General features: G+C 43.4%; 1 protein-coding gene across 3 annotated transcripts in view; it reads left to right on the forward strand.

The window, feature by feature from the left end:
* MGMT (O-6-methylguanine-DNA methyltransferase) overlaps positions 1 to 21,665 on the forward strand; it is a 137,541-nt gene that overhangs the window by 12,447 nt on the left and 103,429 nt on the right. For all 3 annotated transcript variants that reach the window (XM_014879613.2, XM_088169465.1, XM_088169466.1), the window contains exon 3: positions 6,870 to 7,009. In XM_014879613.2, the coding sequence (XP_014735099.1) occupies positions 6,870 to 7,009 (140 nt within the window). The remainder of the gene's footprint in view (positions 1 to 6,869; positions 7,010 to 21,665) is intronic.

Below are 21,665 nucleotides of genomic sequence, written 5' to 3' on the forward strand. Positions count from 1 at the left end.
AGCCTGGAATGCAGGAGCAGTAACCCACCTGCCCCTTGCAGAGGAGTTAAAATGACTTTATTACAACGAAAATGCCCTTCCAGTAAAATAAAGCAGTCAGGGCCAGCCCTGGGTGCTGGGAATTTGTCATTGCTGCCGTCTGCCAAAGCAGGCGACTGAAGGAGCAGCCAAAGAGCCAGAGGCGACCAGAGCTTGGAAAGACACTTCCCTAGCTTGGCATTTCGGGGGCTTCTGGTTGCCATCCAAAGAGGATTAGTAGGATAATGCTATGGGACAACAGGAACTTGCTTTTGTTGTCTCTGATTGTTTAATAAAGAATTACGTGTTTGCTCTCGTCGAAGACTTTTTTGAAATGCCGTAGAAAGCAAATGTTGCTCCGTGTGAACACGTCTCCCCCCCTGGTTTTTCGGGGGGTTTGTGTGAAGTGGGTCTTTGGATAAGGGAAGAGGGGGACTGATTTTTGAGTGTTTATGCCAGTGTATATTTGTATATGTTCAGAATATGCAGCTTGATTCTGTACCTTCACATTTTTATGGGATTAGTTCTTTGGAAGGTAAAGAAATTGCATCACCCCAAACTAACCCTGGATTTGCTTCCAGTCTGTCTGACATTTCCCTTCCAAACTCCCTGCACCAGGAAATGAGGAGGTTTTGTTTTCATACCCTCTGAAGTTTCAGGTTTGGCTTAACCAGGGTTAGATTTACTCAGAGAAGCAGTGAGACACCAGGAGAGCACTGCAGGCTTTCAGTGCAGCTTTTGTTTGAGAGGCTCAGCTGGGGAGGTGCTGATTGTTCCTGGGGCCAGGACAGAATTCCATGGACCTGCATCTCCAGTGCTTTTTTTTTTCTGGAAAGCTGAAAGTTTGTTTTGGATGCTGTAGGAAGGAGAAATAACACCCAGCAGAGACAGTGATTGTGGACAGGGAAGAGGTGTCTTGTGTCCAGGTCAGGGGTTGTTTAGTTCACAGGAACCTGCTGCAGGGTATAAAGGATTTGTGGTTTAGAACATAAAAGGTAAATTTAAAAGTTGTTTTACTTTTTAGCTGGTTGTATTGACAGAAATAGATCAGATTAGACACTGAGAGGATTGTTTTGTTTCAAGACTTTATTCTTGGGTTTAAGTAATGACTGCAGCACCTTCTTTTCCTCAAAAATTAGCTTGTGCCTTAAAGCCTGTGAGGCACTTGGCTCTCTTTGGGCTGGCAGTTCTCTGTGTTTTTGGAGGATGTTGTGAGTGAAATGTGAGTGTAGTGATACTGGAATCGTGCATTACCTGGCTCAGAAATGATTTTTCCATTAAGTAGTGAGGGCTCTTGGTCAGAGTTCCCAGTGGGTTGCAGAGGAGAGCAGCCATCCCTTGGTTTTTTGGACAAGGAGCCTCCTGCCTTTCAGGACAACTTTCTCACATCTTCAGGTGTCCAGACAAGCTGTCAAACCTTCAGGGGTGTGTTTGGAGCAGGGCATCCTTATCACAGAATCCCAGAATGGTTTGGGTTGGAAGGGACCTTAAAACTCATCCAATTCTACCCCTGCCATGGCAGGGACACCTCCCACTGTCCCAGGAGCTCCAGCCCCAATGTCCAACCTGGCCTTGGGCACTGCCAGGGATCCAGGGGCAGCCACAGCCTCACATTTCTTTGGAGTTCACACCATTCTATTTAGTTGGAAATCTTTGGACTTTTTTTAAAGAGGAGAAAGCAGCTCTTAGAAAGAGAGAAAGCTCTTTAGCTTGGAAAGAAATCAGACATTTCATAATAAGCAGAAAGACTGAGAATTAAATGTTTCTCATTCTCTCTAACTTGTACTCCAGTATAGCAAGGTGATATTAATATTCCAATATATTGAACTACTTCTGGTGTGAAACATCCAACAAACTCTTTCCTTCTTTCTTGCCTGCAGTAAAATTATTTGTAGTACATAAACTCTTTGTTCTCTTAGAACAGTGGCTTTTGTAAGGTGAAAATGTAGCTGATTAATCAAGGTATTAACAGGAGTAGATTTTTAGATTGTTCTGATTGCATGGATCCTGTCTTCTATTCACAGCCCTTAAGTCTTTCTCTGCTTTGAAACACTAAAAAATGGCTTTTTCCTCTAAGACAAGAACCATAAGGTTGGAAAATCACCCTCCACCCTGCACTATATGTGCAGAAATACATTACCTTTACTATTAATATCTTTTCCCATATTCTTTACGTACAATGGATTATTTCCTTTTAAATAAACAGGCAGAACCCAGTAAAACAAATACAGGAAGTTTTAAACTATTAAGGAGATGTTGAGAGAGCTGTAATTCAGTGAAATCCTTGGATGGGTGGCTCACTGGCATGGGCAGCCTCATCAGTGGCAGAAGCTTTTTGACATTAAATTATTTTGCAGCCATTGGGTTATGATGGATTTTTGCTTTGGCTGATGGGATTTGATAAGGATTTTGTTAGGAGAAGGATGCAGACTTACTGCATCAGGAAGGGTGGCAGAAATGAAGAAGCAAATTGCCAAACTGATGTATTCCCCTTAAATTTAAATCTAATATTTGAAGCTTTGATTGAATTTTAATTCAAAACTGGAATCAATAGCAAGCAGGTTTGAGATACTCAAAAGAAGGACTCTCCAAGAGTTCAGGACTGGTTGTTTTTTTCCTGTAATTAGGATGAAGAAGCAGATCCCCTGGCATTTCTTGATCATCCTCAAACTCAACAAATGTCAGGAATTGCTTTTTTTTTTTTGCAAGTCCCTGATGCTCTGTGGCACCATCAAAACAGGGCAGCTGTTTGTGGATTGTAGCTCATGTGATGATGCAAATATCATGACTTTGATGAAGTTTTTTTAGGATAAATGTATGGAGAATGGGAAGTGATGAAGTTTTTAGGATAAATTGATGAAGAATGGGAATTAAATGAGCAAGGTGGTGCTAGGTCATATTTTTGGTGGGGTGGTATCAACACCTCCAAGGGAGTCACCTGCAGGTAGTGACTCTAGTGCATTAATACATTCAGAAATTCAGATTTTGTGGGTTAGAATTCTGTGATTGGTGCAATTTGGGGTCCTCTGGCAGTGAGTTTTAGTGTTTGGAGGCATTTTGTGGTTCCCTCCTGGCCCAGCATGGGAGCAGGAAAACCTCCTGTGACACCTGGGTGGGTTCTTCATTTCCTCAGAAGTGACTTCTGTGCTGTGGAAGAACTAAACAGAGCATTTCCAAAATGTGCAGCAGTGGCTTGGCTAGAAATGGTGGAAATTGGACCAATTTGGGGTCTGAGAGAAGGCAAGAGAAACAGGGGAAAGAATTGCAATGCAATTTCCTGCTGTTGGCTGTATTTCCATCACACATAGCTCAATTAACACTTTGTTAATCTGAAAAGGATCAGGAGATTCCTTTCTTGGAGGAACTGGGACATGTCCCTGATTAATGCAGGACTCTCTTGGTTTAAAAAAAAAAATCCAATTGCAGGATGTGTGAGGCCACATTCGATTTGCCAGCTGAATATGTTATTTGTGCCTTGATTCTCAGAAATATTTGAGGGGAAAAGAAAAAAAAAAAAAATCATGAGACTTCCATGCTGTAGCCTAATGGAAATCCCCTGTTAAATCAGATGCAGAGGGGATTATTGTTAATATTTTGATATTGGTGTGGTGGGTTTATATTGTAAAAGCAGAGTGAAGGAAATGGAAAAACCTGTGGAGGGGAGATCCATCAGAGATAGGGCTCTGATGGGAAGGATTCAGTTCTCCATAATACTGAAAGGGAAAACAGGGTTTGCTCTCTGGACTTTTCTGGAAAACACAGAATGTTTTCTGGGAGGACATGGAGCATGGAAATGCTTTGCTACAGTTGTTTGGTTTTGTGGTTGTTTTTTTTTTTGTTTTGTTTTTGTTTGTTTTGTTTTGTTTTTTGGGGTTTTTTTTGTAAACCTTGTTGATTCTCAAGATTTCTCGGCCTTTTTTTATTTCTCTCTTCATCATCATGGATATGAGTTGGATGTCAGGCCAATGTCCAATGGAGTTTTTGGGGGTGTTAGGAGCAACAGAACATATAAATATTTGAATTATTTACTAATAGTAGGGGGAAAGCTGCTTACTGCAAATTTAAATGAAATGACAATCTTCCAGTTTGCTGTATTTAGCAGTCTGGTGAGGTTAACTTACAAATGCTGTGTTTATGGTTTTATTTATTTAGGAAAACTCCAGAGGTTGGCTGATGTTTCCTTTCAAAAAATCGTATTTTTTTCTACCTAATATCAAAATTAGAAAGTATTTTGACACAGATTTGTAGGTACTGCAGTGGAAGGGGAGAATGAAGGTGGAGATGATGCAGGAGCTGATCAGAATTCTTCCAGTTTTCCATAAATCACGAATATTTTGGTTTGGAAGAAACCTTAAATCCCACCCAGTGCCACCCCAGCCATGGCAGGGACACCTCCCACTGTCCCAGGAGCTCCAACCCCAATGTCCAACCTGGCCTTGGGCACTGCCAGGGATGGAGAAGTGTCCAGCCAGCATCAGCACCACCAAACCATGGCCTGAGGTGCCACATCCTCGTGTTCTTGGAACACTTCCAGGGATGGTGACTCCAGCACTTCCCTTGGTAGCCTCTTCCAATGCTTCACAACCTTTTTGTGAGAAAATTTCTCCTCCTAGCCAGCCTAAAAAACCAAAATTTGGACAGAGGAGTGTGCATTGTGCCTCTGTCAGTGACCTTCATCCTGAGCACCCCGACCCAACTGCATAGGGATGGGGATTGATGTCCTGCAGCTTCATTCTTTTATACAAATAAACCTTCTCAATGCTGCTGCCTGATGAATATGATAAACAAGCCTGCAAAGAGGAGTTGAAGTCACTGAAGGTTTTATCTGTAAAGCTCAGTTCGACTTGGAGAGAGCTCAGAGGGTTCAGACAGTTCTCTGCTGCTCCCTGCATCCTGGGTTTTGTTCTGGTGGAAAAGCTGATCCCAGAGTTGTTACAGTGCTGGAGCTCATGGTGTGAGGTTCAGTGCATCTGGTTCAGGGCTGTCACACCAATAAACATGAAGAATGTCTGCTGCTTTGCCATGTGTGTAAACTTTTGCTGCTTGTTTGTTGACTTCTGCAATGAGGTGCTGCTCCAGAGAAGTTCTCCCACGTCCTCGAGGAGGGAGAAGGAACATGGAGAAAGTTGCTTGGGGAAGGAGTTTCTTTGTGATGCCTCCAAACATTTGATTATTGATCAATTGGGCTTGCAGTCAAAGTAAAGAAACCTCAGGGAACCTGCAGTTCCTGAACTTCTCCAAGCTGAGTGAGGCTGCTCTGGTTGCTGCGTGTCTGGAATGGAGGAATTGCAGAAGAGCTGCCCAAAATTCAGGGCTTTAGGTTTACTTTTGCTCTAGTTATGCAAAACTGTCAGCTTGATGGTTTTTCTGCTCTCTCACACTGATTATATTACTCACAGATGTGACTTCATTCCACAGCACTTTATAATGGGATTTGAAAAGATTCTCTTATTTGGAAAACAACTAATTATTGTACAGCTGTACAGTGAGCAGTGGGCAGCTGGAAGTCACCCTGCAAGGACCTTCCTGCCTCCTGCTGCACCCCTGCTCTGTCATTCCTGGAATTCCAGAATGGTTTGGGTTGGAAAGGATCTTAAATCTCATTTCATCCCATCCCCTGCCATGGACAGGGACACCTCCCACTGCACCAGGTTGCTCCAAGCCCCATCCAACCTTGAGCACAGGGAAGTAAATGAAATAAATCCCAGAAATGTTCTGATCTCTCAGTGTTGCAGGAAACCTCATGAAATTCAACAAGTCAAGTGCAAGGTCCTGCCCCTGGAGGGACAGGACACAGGGAATGGCTTCCCAGAGGGGAGATTTAGATGGGATTTTGGGCAGGAATTATTCCCTGGGAGGGTGGGGATGGAATTCCCAGATTTGCTGTGGCTGCCCCTGGATCCCTGGCAGTGCCCAAGGCCAGGTTGGACATTGGGGTTGGAGCACCTGGGACAGTGGGAGGTGTGGAAATAAGTGGTTTTGAAGGTCTCTTCCATCCCAAAGAGTCACAGGAACCTTTTATTCTGTGTTTGCTGATGGAGTTACCTTGTGCTGCCTCACAATTTCTCAGTTGTTCCCTTTTTTCCCAGTTTCACATGAGCTGTTTGGAGCACAGGATGTTTTTTTTTTTTTGTTTTGGTGTCTGGGTGACTGCAGTGGACACACTGGTGGTGTCCTGTCCTGTCCTGTCCTCCTGCAGTGCTGGTACCAACCAAACTGTGACTACAACTCACACATCCACACTGGGGTGGTTTTTCTAGGCAAGATGAATTTGACAAGTCTGTTATTGTTGGTCTTGTCCAATATTGAGAAATACTTGGCAGCTGTTTCCAACTACATCCTATCAGTAATCGTAAAACCAGACTGGTAACAATGGGAATAAAAATATGCTTCTTTTCCTAAGGAATGATTGATTTTTTCATATGTTTTCTTTTCCAGCAGACATATTCTATTTGTGTTCCAGCTGTTATTTGCATAACACTGCTGCTCTAAACCACTGAATCTACTTTGTTGTCACAACAATCCTGTTTTAAATAAGTGTCACAACACATCGGATTTTAGCTGATAAACCAGCCATGAAACTGCTGCTATTTCACATTTTTATGAAGATCATATGCTGCTAGTTAATGTTTTTTTTGAGACTTTGGTTTAGGTGCTGACTTGTGAGGATGGATCATTTTAAGTTGGAATTTTGAAAGTGAATGCCGTAGTTGAGGAAACTTGAAATTCGCTGTTTTCTTGCTTTGTTTTTTTTTTTTTTTTTTTTTTTCAAATTGCTTTTGAAAAACCACTCAAATCTGTTCCTTGGTGCAAATTCCTGCAGTTAAAGAGGATTTTATTTCCTTGAACAGGTGAATTCCAAGCAGGGAGGATCTCCATGCAAGGAGAAACACGTGCTTCTGCTCAGCCCCGTGGGAAAGATCGAGATCTCGGGGTGTGAAACAGGAGTACATGAAATAAAACTTCCCAAAATGAGCGTGCTGCCAGCTGGGTGAGTTCATGTCCTATTGATCCTGTGCTTGTGCTCGTGCTGAGGGAAGCAGATTGCCCAGAGGATCTGAGAGCACACTTCTTTTTGTTAATCATACTGGGAGGAGGCTCTTGTGCCCTTAAGGGCTCCAAAACACATCAATTCCTCTGCTGCCTCCAAAATAGTATCAAACATTTTAAACCAGAAGTGGTTTTAATGTAAATTTTGAAACCAGAAGTGTTTTTAATGTAAATTTTGAAAGCCTCCCTTAATTTTTGGCACACTCATGAATGTCACTGAGGGTCAAATCTCCGTGCACGCCTCACAAATTTTGCAGACCTCCATCTATTTTTATTTTTTTTTATATTTTTATATCTAGATCTAGGCTCCAGCAGGTAGGTGCAGGAATGACTGATTGTTTTAATTACTGTGTGGTACTCGTGAGAGCTCGAGTTGTTTTCCCAGAGCTGTAATGTCTTCTGCAGTTTGGAGCAGATCCCACGTGGCACTGGGGATCATGTCTCCAATCCAGGCCTGGCTGAGGAAGCATTTTCCTGTTTCTTGTAAGTTGTGTTCATTCTATTGGAGTCCATCTGTCCTGCCCAGATCTTGGATTTTTTTTTTTTTCTTTCCTTATTTGTGAGGAAATGTTCAGTGCCATTTTTAGAAGGAACATTGAATTCGTATTGAATTAGATGCTAAATTTCTATGCCAAATTTCTTTGCCAAAATCAAGACTTCTTAGACTTTCTCAGACTTCTCTAAGGCTGGTCTTTCAACTGGGTTTGACAATTAAATTCCACTTTTCCACAGTCTACTACATCGATGCTCCCACTGACAAGACAAACAGGTTTGGCTTCTTTTCTCAACATTGTCTTTTTTTCATCCTGTGTTTGCTTCTGAAATTCTCCATGGATTTGTAGCATGCCTGTTTTCCTATTTTATTCCTTGTAACTGAAATGGGTGTAAAATTAATCAGGAATATGGAGCATAATGTGTGTTCTGGTTGAAATATGATTTTGCCTCCCATGCGAAAACCCTGAAGCCTCTGGATTTCACAGTTTTGCCAGCTGCAGTGATATGGAAATAACTGCTTCACTTTCTTCAGATTCTGCTTTAAGGGCTGGCTTTCTACTGATGAAGAATGGAAATAAATGGGTATTTAGGAGAGTTGAAACTTGGCTTTGCTGCAGAGCAAAATCTGCCTGGAGAGCAACCCAGGGGATGAGGATCTTCAGCCTGGGAAGGGCAAATGTCAGTGAGTGAGTGAGTGGAATAAGAGCAGGAAAAAGATCTGGGAGCTCTCAGAGCCATTTGTAGGGATGGGTGCTGCTCTTCTACCAGAACATCTGATAAAAAAATCTGGTTTTATTTTACCAGGACACCTGGTTTGCTCACCTGGTTGAAGGTTCTCACGATCTTGTTCTTCAGCAGAAGTTGGACGGTTTAGATCCTTTTCCTAAATTTTAATTTTCACCTGTTGTAGATCTTCACTTTTCTCAGTGGGTGAGCTGACTTCACTTCCTCTTGAGGCTTTACTGGCATCTTGGTAACTCTTAACCTCACAGGCTGCATGATTTATGTGCAAAAATTGCTACATTAGAGGGTCTATCACTCAGGAATAACTCTGAAGTTAAAGGCAACAAGAGTATTTTTATGATTACTTCAAGAATTTAAATCAGAAGAAGAAAGGTGGGACTTCCTTTTGTCTTTAGCACTGATAAAGTTCTAAAAATTTTAAAGCCATGTGTAAATGTTTGTGCTGAAGTATAACATTTAATCTCTTCTGCTCATCGCTGGTGAAGAGTTGTTAAATCTGGCCTCATTATTTTCGACAGAATAAAATAAAAACAAAGCAGTGCCTGGTGTTTCTCCTAACTGGCTAATAAACGCCATGGCAAGAACATTGGGTGGGAAAAAAAAAAACCATAAGAAACATAAAAATTGATTTTAATGGACCCCTGTCAGAGAGAACCATAATGAGCACAAGTCTGGTAATAAATATTGGTATTCTGCTCCACGGTGCTCGGGACTTCTCATGTGGAATTGCATGTAACAATCAATAGAGATTTTAGGGTTTTTTAACAACAAAAATAAGTAAACCTTTGAAATATATAAATACTTAAGACTTGCAATCTGTCAGACAAACCTGGTGGTTGTAGAAAAATCTGATAAGAGCCCCTGGTTAATGGCATAATCGCTTTGTGGAGATCTCGCTCTGTTTTACAGCTTGTAAAATGCTGTGCAATTAATCACCTGAGATTACAACCTCCTCACTGATGGCTCTCCTTAAAACTTAAGAACACAGACTATAATGGAGCCTAAAAGGAGAAGCAACAAAGTAAAACCCGGTTTCAGTATGCTTGAAAGAAATTGATCTATTAATGAGATGAAACTAATTGTAATAACCCGAGGTTATTCTGCTCCTCGGGAAGCTGCTGGGGTTTAAAAGTCCAGACACGTCACAGAGGGATGGTTTCTTTTGGAGAGGAGGCAACTTTATCCAGGCTTTTGGAATTCATGATGTGGATCCCATTCCTGGAGCTGGATGAGGCATGGAGCAGGCTGGGACAATGGCAGGTGCCTCTACCTTGGCAGGGGTGGCACTGGCTGGGATTTGAGGGCCCCAAACCATCTGGGATTCTGTGATAAGGATGCCCTGATCCAAACAGGTCCCTGAAGGTTTGACACGTTAATCTGGACAAGTTTATCTGTTTCTAAGAACTTCACCTTCACAATTAATATTTAAAAAAACCCTTAAATGTGTATAAGCTGTGTATATGTATTATATATCTATATAAAAAATGCAAGTTATATAAATTATTATATACAACATATAATAATAGTATGCAATATATATATTACACTGATATATATGTATATGTATAATGTATAATGTATATGTATATGTATATGTATATGTATATGTATATGTATATGTATATGTATATGTTATTTATGTATCAGCTGTTGTCGTTTTTCTTTCAGTGCATTGCCAATCTAATGATCAGTTTCATCAATATTCCATACTCCAACGTCCCTACCTGAAATATTGCAAATGTTTGACACTTCTTGCTCATCTCCAAAAAAATAACTCCCTCTCTTTTGCTGTTATTTTACTTCAAAGTATCTTCAGCTGCTTTGGAGTTTCAGAATTAGTTTTTTTGTTGTTCTGCTGTCAGCTGTGGTGGTCCCACACCAGGATGATTCTGTTTTGAGAAGCTTTGTCTCATTTCAGAGATGCAGGGGTGAATTATCCCCTTGGTGGGCAGGGAATCCCACTCTGGACTTCCATGGGCAGTAACACAATCCATGTCTTTCCTTCTGCTGAATATTTACAGCACAAAATCCTTTGGAAATGTGGGCTGCTGACTTGCCATTGGGATAGCAGCAGGGAGTAGTTTTCTCCCAGTGTTGCAAAAATCCAGATTCTCTCAGGATTCCCTTTTCCCTCAGGAAAACCCCCCCTGGTTTTCCCAGCTCCCTGCCTGGTCAGCGTGGGGCAGGGCTTGTCTGGGCTGCACATGGGCTGGGGCAGGCAGGTACTGGGGGAACTGGAGGATTTTAGTGAAAAGGCTGTAGCACAACATGTTTTGAGGAAAACAAATCAGCTTTCAGTGTGTGGTTGGAAAAATCCTGCTGGGCACATGGGGGGATGGCCACCATCATCCTACTGAGAGTGTGTGTGACATGAAAATGAAATCTGCCATCTGAAAAGTGGGCACAGATCCCAGGTGGTGCCCATAGCCTAGTGTGGAATATCATTTATTCACCTGGGGATGCCACCATGAGTTAAGTTTTCCACTGAAGATCTCAGCTGTGATCTGTCACTGCCAAGGTGACATCCCCCAGGATGGGGATGATTTGGGGACAGCCTCTCCTGGCTCTGGGCTCCTGCACTCTGGGGCTGCTGGGGTTTGGAGCAGCTGGAGTTTGCCAGAGGGGCCTGAGCTCCCATCCTGAGCTTCTCCTGCAGGTCTGCTCCTCCTCCCTGGGCTGGGGAATTGGGTGTTTGTGGTGTGACCTGGATTTGGGAGATTGCAGAGGAGGTGTTGGGTGCTTCCTGCATGTGTGGGGAGGAAAGTTGGGCAGCCTGACTTGCTGCACTGTTGGAATGGTCAAACCCTGCATTTTCCTGGAGTTGTAGGAATACACCCAGACTTCCCTTTGGGCTCTTTCAGAAGCAGTGTGACCTCATCTGCCATCTGTGTTCCCTGCAGGTGATTTGCAATTTGCTTCAGTGTTTCATTTCCCTCCATCTTACCGAGGGAGATCAGAGGAGGAGGAACAAGGAGCCAGTTTGGCCCTTCCTGTGTTATTAATCTGCATCAACCTCAGGGTGAATCTGCAGTTCCAAAGGTTTCACTCAATCTCTGTCCCTGTAACATCATCAGAAACTCTGCAGCATCTCAGGTGAAGCAGCTTTCCAGCTATTAGAGATGGAAGGAAAATCTCAGGTGTGTGCAAAGGCAGGGGATGCAGTGGGGCAGGGAGTCTGATGAGAGCCTAGAACAATAACTTGGAGAGGTGTGAAGCACTCTGTTCATCTCTGAGGTATTTAATCATAGCCAGTGGTGATGGTTTAAATGTCAACTTTGCTAACTGTTTCATTCCTCATACTGTAAAATTTACTGGGAGTGATATCTCACTTTGATGCCACAAGTGGGAGGCATTTGGGAGAGTGCCACTCCTCCTATTTTTCCACTGAGCATCTGCCAAGCCTAAGAAACTTAGTGGAGCTCAGGGGCACAGTAAAAACCCACGGAAGGAGGTAGGGGTGTGACTGCTCTGCTGCTTGGAGTGGATTCCTGGTTTGCCATGAACATCTGATGTGACTTATGTGAGTAGAGGATTATTGGCAGTGTGGCTTGGAAGAGGCTCCACTCATCCTCATTCAGCTCTTCCTTGATTATTGTGTAACAACAGAGATTTTCTATTTAAAATGGTGCAGGATAAAAGCTGAATGAGCCAGAGAACATAGTTGGGGGAAAGAAATGAATGGGTTTGGGATGAGCTCTAAATGGAGAGAGGGAACAGGGAAAGGAGCTGGGGAGGGGCTGGAGAATTCCCGAGGGAGCTGGGAAGGGGCTGGAGAATTCCCGAGGGAGCTGGGAAGGGAATGGAGAATTCCTGAGGGAGCTGGGAAGGGGCTCAGCCTGGAGAAAAGGAGGCTCAGGGGGGCCCTTGTGGCTCTGACAGGAGGGGACAGCCGGGGGGATTTGGGATCTGGGAACAGGGACAGGAGGAGAGGGAACGGCCCCAGGCTGGGCCAGGGGAAGTAGAGATTGGAAATGAAGAAAAACTTTTCATGGAAAGGATTGTAAAGCTTTGGAATAGGCTGCCCAGGGAGGAGTTGGAGTCACCATCCCTGGGTGGCTTCAACCTTGAGGACATGGTTGGTGCTGCTGGTTGATGGCTGCATTTGATGATCTTGGAGGTCTTCTCCAACCTTAACAATTCCACAGTTCTGTGTTAAAACACCAGTGAGTGTGGACAAATCCAGCAACCACTCCCCAGCTGTTCTTTACTTCTGGGCTGCCCTGTTCCCAAATCCTTCAAGGTGCTGCTTTGTCTCAGACAGCCCCTGCTTCTTCTGGGTGATGCTTGTTCAAATCCCCGGGAGATTTTAGCCTTTTAACCCCTCCCAGTGCTGACAACATTGATTTTCATACTGATGAGCAAAGTGAGAGCCTGTTTGTGGTGCCTGTGTGGAGCAGACACCAGAAGATCAGTCTCTCATCAATGTTCCTCTTTGAAAACCTTTCATTTCCAAATATCTTTTAACTTGTCCCACAAAGCTCTCACAAACCTCGTTGAGTTTTCTGCCACTTGTCTTGGAAACAAAACATGCAGATGCCTGGGTAATAGGGAGATGATGCTTGTTACTTCCAATTACTTCAAAACAACAGGAAAGTATATTTTAAAAAATAGGAAAGAAAGGAAAAAAGAAATATTACCTTCTCTGGTAGAAGTCTCTACAAATATCCAGGCATCAATCTTTATTTCAGCAGATTCAATGGATGTGGCAGGAAGAGTTATTATATAGCATAGTCCTCCTTTTATTAAAAATAAACTGGGCTAGGGTTTTTCATAGTTTCTTGTGGAGATGCTACAGATTGTTTATGCTGCATCAAGCTAAGAAAACTTTTTATTGGAAGTGGTGTTTCCAAAACTTAAACAAAATAACTTTCTGCATGTTTTTAGAGTTTAGCCTGACATATATTACAGCTCAAAGATGTGGTTTCACATGGTTTTAGAAATTATTTGTGGGCAAAGTTTTACTGTCAGGTCTGGCTGGTGAATTTAATTCTGCCTGATTAGCAAAACCCACGTTCCTCTCTCACTGAAGCTGAAGTGAATCTTGAGCAACTCCTCTGTAATCAATACTAGACTTTAGCTGTGTTATTTTCCCTGACAGCACGGCTGCATTTCTATTATCTGTCGAAAGCAGCGTTGCAAGATTCAAATAGGAGTGGGTTTTGCAAGTCTTCAGTTGTGGTTTTCTCCTGAAATCGTGGCAGAGAAGCTTCTGTGCAAAAAAAAATAAAACAAAAGCAGAGATTTTTTTTGGTGGATGAGAAGCTGGACATGAGCTGGCCACGTTCACTGACAGCCCAGAGACCCCCTGTGCCCTGGGCTGATCCCAGTGTGGGCAGCAGGGAAGGGGTTGGGATTGTGCCCCCGTGCCCAGGTGAGCCTCACCTGCAGAGCTGCCCCAGCACAGGAGGGACCTGGAGCTGCTGGGAGGGAAGGCTGGGACACCTGGGATTGTTCACCTGGCCAGGAGAGGTTTGGGGTGACCTCACTGTGGCCTCACAGCACCTGAAGGAGCCACAGGAAGAAGATGGAGAGGGACTGGGGACAAGGATGGAGGGACAGGACACAGGGAATGGCTGGGGCAGGGCTGGATGGGATTTTGGGCAGGAATTGTTCCCTGGCAGGGTGGGGATGGAATTCCCAGCTTTGCTGTGGCTGCCCCTGGATCCCTGGCAGTGCCCAAGGCCAGGTTGGACATTGGCACAGTGGGAGGTGTCCCTGCCATGGCAGGGGTGGCTCTGGGTGGGGTTTAAGGTCCTTTCCCACCCAAACCATGTGGGATTCTAGAGGCCCTTGCCATGCTGGCTCTCCTCAAACCCTGCATGTTGCTCCCATCACAACATTTGGTAGTCAGGGCTCTCCAGGTTGCTCTTACAGACACCTGACACTAAAACATTTCAGTGGTTCAGTTCTCTCCCTCAAGGAGAGCTGCAGGAGGGGTTCCTGTTATCCACATCCAGGTGAGTCTGTGCTTTAAATTATTCCCAGCATTATCTATGCATCTAAATCTTTTTCGAGGCCCACAGAAGTCAGGGAGGGAACCCAAGATGAAGAGTTGCAATATTCCAAACACCCACTAATTCTGGTACATAATAGAAACATAATCCATGTCATTATGCAGCCCATTTTCCCATCCTTATAACAAGGATTTGCAATGGAAAAATGCTCCACTGCATTAATCTACCTCTGGCACCAGAGGTGGAAAGGTTCCACTCCTGGCCTGAATTACTCCTGGCATCAGTCAAGACACACCAGGCACTGTATCTGTGGCACAGCACAGGGCAGGGCATCAGGAAAGGGTTTATTTTCTGTGAAATTTCTTGAGGAGATGATGCTGCATAAGCAAATTCTCCCACTCCTCTTTGCTGGAATAATTTTTCAGCAGTATTACAGCTCTATGTCTTCCACACAGGAAAGAAAGAGACATATTTGTGGTGTTTTCAAGTGGGTGTCTGCACAAGTTATATTATCTAATACAGTTTGTTGTTACTTTTGCTGTTTTAAAATATCAGCCCTGTAAAATGTGATCACTGGGCTGTTATAACATTTCTTGGTTTAGGAGTCTTGGCCAACCCTGAGGGTTACAAACACAGCCCAGCTGAGCAGCAAAGCTTTGTGTTCTGCACACTGAAACTGAGCTTTTGGTGTTCACACACAGCACTGGCCATGTTAATATTCAGGGTTTGGAAGCATCACTGCCCAGCAGAAATCCTGGAATGGTTGGGTTGGAAAGGACCTTAAATCCCATCCAGTAACCCCATCCATGGCAGGGACACCTCCCACTGTCCCAGGAATGTCCAACCTGGCCTTGGGCACTGCCAGGGATCCAGGGGCAGCCACGGCAAAGGTGGGAATTCCATCCCAGCCAGGAATTCCTTCCCAATATCCCATCCAGCCCTGCCCTCTGGCAGTGGGAGCCATTCCCTGTGTCCTGTCCCTCCATGCCTTGTCCCCAGTCCCCCTCCAGCTCTCCTAGAGCCCCTTTAGGCTCTGCCAGGGGCTCTGGGCTCCCCCTGGATCCTTCTCCTCTCCAGGTGAGCACCCCCAGGTGTCCCAGCCTGGCTCCAGCCCTGGAACATCTCTGTGACCTCCTCTGGATTTGCTGCATCAGCTCCAGGTCCTCATGTTGAGGATCCCAGAGCTGGCACAATTCTCCAGGACTCTCTCAATTCTCCTGAATCCCCTCCCCTGAGCTGCTGGCACAGTCCTTGGGCTCTGTCCTGGGCTGCTGTTGGATTTTTTTGGTGTTGGATGCTTTTCCCAGCTCCAGCTGGAGTTGGCAGCAGCAGTTCCTGCTCTTCCCTGGCCACTTTGCCTCACACATTTCAGTGAAACCCAAAGGTCTCACCCTGCCAGTGCTTGTGCTAATTATGGGCTGTTCTTAAAATGCCTCCTGTAATTCCTTCTATAAAAAGAATTTAAGACTTGGTAGGACAAAGCCCAGTAAATCACCCTGGAGCTCAGAGCTGGGAGGGAATGTGTGTCCTTAACCCCCAGGTACTTCTGCAATGCCTCATCTCTGCCATTCCAGGGAAATGGCAAATGCTCCTGAGCACCCCGTGCTGGGAGAGAAAGAGTTAAATTCTAAAACCTTACCCTGTAACTGTAAATGCCATTTTTCTTTCTTCACAAATGTAACCTTTTAACATTTATTTTTAGCTTTTACATTAATATATGTAAAAATATTAAAAGCTCTTGTATATTACATTAAAAACTTATGTCAGCTGCCCTGCTTTTTCCTATTTATTAAAACTTTTCAAGCAGTGAAAACATTTTACTTGTTAATGAGGGGAAGAAGGAAAATTAATGACATAGAGCTCGGATCTTCCAAGATGTCTCCTTTTAACCATGCAAAACCAGCTCTTTTCCCACACTATGTAGTTTAATTTCTGTGTTAGGGTTCAGTAAGCAAATGCAAATAGATTTAATGATTTGCATCAGTAGATCACTTCTCAGTTTAATATCCTCTGATATTTTGGTCAAGGACTTTTTCTTTGGAAGGCTACTGCTGTTTTGTGGAGGGAAAATATTAATAATGGTGGCATTGTGAGGTTCAAGTAAAGCAGGGGAAATGTATAACTTATTCAAAAGCAGCATCTCCCATTATCTTCTCACTAAGATCATGCAGTGGAAAAAGTTATCAGGGAAAAGACACTTAAGAAATAATTGTGAATTGCTGATCATATTAAACATTTAGTGCTGGTTTCCATCTCACATCTCATTTTCTGTCAGGGTGTTCAGAGCCTGATCAGACTGGCAGTGATGTGAAGTGCTCACCCTGGGATGGGGAGTTGTCTTCTCTCCACCAGGAATAAACAGGAGCTGTTCCATCAATCCAGGGCTGGGATGATTTCATTGGAGCCTGCAGTATTTGCCTTACTTAAATCCAACTTTCCAAAATTCCTTTAAATGCTTATTCATTAAATGAAAATAATTCCAAGCATGGATCTCTTGTAGATTGATCCAACCAGCTCAGCTTTGCTGGTTCTCACTGATTCTGGGTAAGAAATAAATTCCTGTTGGCTTTTGAAAAATTTAAAGCTGTTTAGTGCACATAAATTCTTTGTGATAAATGCTCATTATTGCCTCGTTGCTTATTAAAAAGGGCACTTGCTGGTGATAAAAACTTTTTGATAGCTTCTCAGTTTCTGAATAACTGTCGTGGTCAGCTGATCCAATGAGGCTTGGAGCAGTTCTCAATTTGTTTGGTTAATTTTGACCTTTCAGAGGCTTGTAGCTATAGGCTGCTGATACATGTCAATTGTCACTTGCACTAATAGATTTTTAAATCGTGTTTTATTTTCCTGTTATTATCATCACAACGTAGATTTAGACATGAAGTCAGAATCGTCTGCAGGCAGTGGCAGAGGACTTTTCCTTCTGCCAGCTCAGAGCAAGAAATAATGAGATCAAGTTAGAAACTTTGTCCTTTTAGCTTCCCAGTCAGTTGTTTTCCTGTCATTTGTTTTTCCTGTGCTTTATTGATGCCCGTCCCCCTGGCTTTGTCATCCCACAGTTGGGGTTTTGCTTGTGCTCAGGTGATGATGATGAACAGCCTGTGTGAGCAGCCTGCTGCTGGCCATGCTCCATCAGTGTCACAGCCCGCCAGGGTGCAGGAGTTTATTGTTTCATAGGTGCTCCATGCACACACACACACACACATTTCATCCTGGAGGTGCTGGGCAGATGCTGCCAGGGTGGTTCCTGTGGTCAGGAACGGTGTCCAGTGCTTGCTGACAGAGTTTTAGCTGGGAAAATGTCACCATGTCACATCTGGGATGAGGCAGACTGAGCTTCCCTCTGATGTGCATCTAGAATATTGAATTCTTTTATAGGCTACAAAACTGCTTGTACAGTAAAATTTTGCACCTTGAAAGTGGTGTCACCCAAACAGTCACTTTTAGGGGTTTTTAGGATTTGAGGATTTGCTGCTTTTTGTTGTTGTTGTTTTACATTTGTAACTTGTCCAGGAGTGGTAGTGATTGCTTTCTACTCCAGGTGGAAAGCCTGTCCAGAATTTGTAGGAAAATATTCAGAAATATGAGGTTTTATCCACATTCATGGACCCACACAAGTAAATGTCTTGATATGTTTCAGAACCAAGCTGGTGTGCTGCCTACCTTAGTGAAATTTAGAATCTACAGATTATCCATCCAAACTGATATTTTATTTTAAGTCTTTTATTTTAAGCATTGAATGTTCCCTTGAAGACAAATGCTCTTACAGACATTCCTGCTGCAATAGGAAATGTCTGCATTGTTCCTAAAAGCAGGGTCAGGGTTGTATCCCAGGTGAACAAGTCTCCCTGGAAGAGTGATGGGTGGGAACAACAAAAGCATTCCTTGTGCTCCCTGGAGGCCAAGAGACCTCTGCATTTATTGGTGTGGGAGGCCTGGAAGGACAGTGGGGTTTGGGTGGTCACACACAGAGCTCCTGTGGTGTGGGATGCTGTAGGAAATTATGGAATCACCATCCCTGCAAGTGTTCAAAAACCATGTGGATGTGGCACTTGAGGATGTGGTTTAAAGGTGAACATGGTGATGCTGGTTGATGGTTGGATTTGATGATCTTAAAGGTCTTTTCCAGCCTTAAAAAATTCTGTGGTTCTTTGATTTTATTAATATATATAAAATACAACAGTGCTGACCAAAAACTTTCAGCTGGGTAACTGCACTGAATATCCTGGTGTGTATATGGACAAAGGAGGATGGAAAATATTTCCTGCCTTATTTTTTAAACTCTTCAAGTTCAATGATCTGACTTGGGGGAGGAGTTGTGCAAAGTTTAAATGCTGTATGAAACTTGGCCATAAATATAAATCAGCTCCTATTAAGGCAATTTGAGCTGTAATACCTCAATAATTTGGAAGTAGTCATTCTTCACGCTCCTGAACGTTCTTCACCTCTGAGAAGAGTTTGTTCTCATTTTAAATGGACACCTGAAGAATATAGAAAATGTCTTCTGTTTGTACCTCTGGAATTCCAAAGTCCACACTGACCTCTCACTGCACCCTGGGCTGTCCTGGCTCTCTCCACCTCTACCTGAATCCTTTGATGCAGCCTGGTTTTCTTTAATCTCTTCTGCTCACGGTAGCAGGGATGACAAACCGAGGTGGATGCAGTTGTTTTGGGTTTTTTTTTTTAATTGATTTCTTGAATATTCCAGGAGGTTTTGCTGCTCTGGTTGTGTTAAAGCAGATCCCTGTTTTCCTCCTCTCCGTTTTTCCTGTCGGTCATGGTCGGGATCACCTCTCAACTCCTGTAGGTCAGAAGTTCTCTGCAGGCTGGGTAATATTGCTTGTGGCTCTGAGCTTGTCCAGATGCTCCTCATTGATGCAGAAATCCTCTGGGCTTTGAGATTTATGTGCCAGTGTGGAACAGAGGATATCCTCAGGGTTGGGATAGCGTGTCCAGCTTCCTGCCTGTTCTGGGAAATACGTCTTGGAATTCTTTTTCGTAGGACTTGCAGCAAAACAAAAGCAGACAGGAACAAAAAAAAAACCAAAAACCCTTCCTGATAGGTGTGATTGCCAGTGCATGCAGGTAATTTGAAAATGAACGAGGAATCTGTTGTCTGAAGTGAGGATAAATCACAGTAAAAAGACGTCAAGTGGCCAAAAAAAAAAAAAAAACCAGGTAAAAAGGAGCTGAAGAATAACAAACAAAAATCCACGTTCTTGGTAAAACTTTTTACTTGCTGATAGCACCATGTCACATCTGGGATGAGGCAGACTGAGCTTCCCTCTGATGTGGATCTAGAATATTGAATTCTTTTATAGGCTACAAAACTGCTTGTACAGTAAAATTTTGCACTTTGAAAGCAGTGTCACCCAAACAGTCACTTTTAGGGATTTTTAGGATTTGAGGATTTGCTGCTTTTTGTTGTTGTTGTTTTACATTTGTAACTTGTACAGGAGTGGTAGTGAAGGGCTGCTCTGTGTTGGCTTTAGCATCTGGATCATTGAAGGTATTGCTGAATTATTGTCAATTACTTAGAGATATTTATTCCAAAATCTTACTGGATCTTAGTTGTATGGAACTCTTGAAAAGAACCATCAGAATGAGCACTTATTTACTAGTTTATTACATATTATCATTGCAGAAATAATGAAATAAATCCTGTTGATTGTGCCCCTTCTCTTTGCATTACCTTTTTGCTTTGTCTGTATTCACATTGTAACTTTGTCTTCACTCCATACATTTCTTTCAGGTCTATCACTTGTTATCAAAATTCCATAGTAATTAGGATGATTTATGACCAAGGGAACTGTAACTCACACGACTGCAGGCTCTGTCAGAGTGGCCCTGGCAGAATTGGAAGGTCTGCTTTGTTTTGGGCTGCAGAAGACACATCTGTGAACATTAATTGGGAAATACCTTTTTATTCACCCAGCACTTCTAAATTGGGAGTCTTGTTAGGGAATGACTTCCCATCTCGAGTGAACATGACTCATTATTTCAGTACGTTTTTCCTGCTTTTCAGAGGTGATTCTTTTCTCTGGCAACTTCTGAATGTTCAACCATGATAAAGTTGTGAAATGTTGTTTGCTGTGCAGGGAAAACACCCATCCTTCTCCTGGTGTGAAGGCATTTCTGGAGCCTGAAAGGAGAAGGAAATGTGTTTTTTTTTCTTTTGGAATAGGAGTATAATTTATTCCAGAAAAAAAAAAAAAAGGAGTATTTTTTGAGGAGTTTTATTTTTCAAGCCACAGATATTAATATAATGCATGAATGTTCTCCAGTCATGGAGCAGCTTTCAGGTCTCCAGTAATGGAACAGTTAAATTCTGCCACAGTTGACCTCACCAAAAACCCTGAGCTCTAAGGGGAGCTTGAAATCCATCCAATGTCCTTTAGCTTTGTTCTGGAAAACCTCATTTAGGGTGAAGCCCTCTTTGGTTTGCAAGGGCTGAAGCAGCACAAACGCTGCTCTGTTTGCAAGATACAATATTTAGCCATAATGCAGATGCCTTCCCTCGTAATGGATGTGAATGGACCTTACATGAATGCCAATGAATGTGTAGAGAAAAATTAAGCTGCAGTTTGCTGCTGTTATTGCATGTTTTACAACAGAATTGCTGCCAGTTGTGTGAGGTCTTAAGTGCTGGACATCAGCTCCAATGCTGGGTTTTGATCTTCGTGTACCAATAAAAAGTTTCCCGTCTTTTATCATCTTTAAATACCTTCAAGGATGGGAAACTGTCTGGAGCTTGTGGCTTCAGGGTTTAGGAATGTTAATGTATAACGATGAGGGAAAAGAGTTGATGGCAGGGTTTTAGAAAGGCATAAAAATGCAGCCAGTTGTGTTAATGAGTGGCCTTACTGAAGATTTAAGCTCATATGCTTTTTTAGTGTTTTTCTCCTGTAACTAAACACATTTCAGTGTGTTTCATTTGAGCTGCTTTTGTTCAGGCACCTTAGAATCAGAATCCCAGATTGATTTGGGTTGGAAAGGACCTTAAATCCCACCCAGTGCCACCCCAGCCATGGCAGGGACACCTCCCACTGTCCCAGGTGCTCCAGCCCCAATGTCCAACCTGGCCTTGGGCACTGCCAGGGATCCAGGGGCAGCCACAGCAGATCTGGGAATTCCATCCCAGCCCTGCCCACCCTCCCAGGGAAGGATTTCCTCCTAATCTCTAATCCAAACTCAGCCTCTCTCAGTTCAGAGCTGTGAGCTGTGCTTAGAAGCACCAGGGTTTGTGCTGAGGAGCAATGAGTGGTGCAGGAATGGCACAGGAGCCCTGAGAAATGGAGCAGCAGCATCACAGCTCCCTGGGCAGCACCGCTATGGTTCCTGCCATCAGACCTGTGTGGAATTCCCTTGGAGCAGTGTGAGCATCCCTGTCTGCCTCTGGCCCTG

The sequence above is a fragment of the Sturnus vulgaris genome, chromosome 8 (genome assembly GCF_052056855.1).
Source record: "Sturnus vulgaris isolate bStuVul1 chromosome 8, bStuVul1.hap1, whole genome shotgun sequence".
Classification (NCBI taxonomy): domain Eukaryota; kingdom Metazoa; phylum Chordata; class Aves; order Passeriformes; family Sturnidae; genus Sturnus; species Sturnus vulgaris.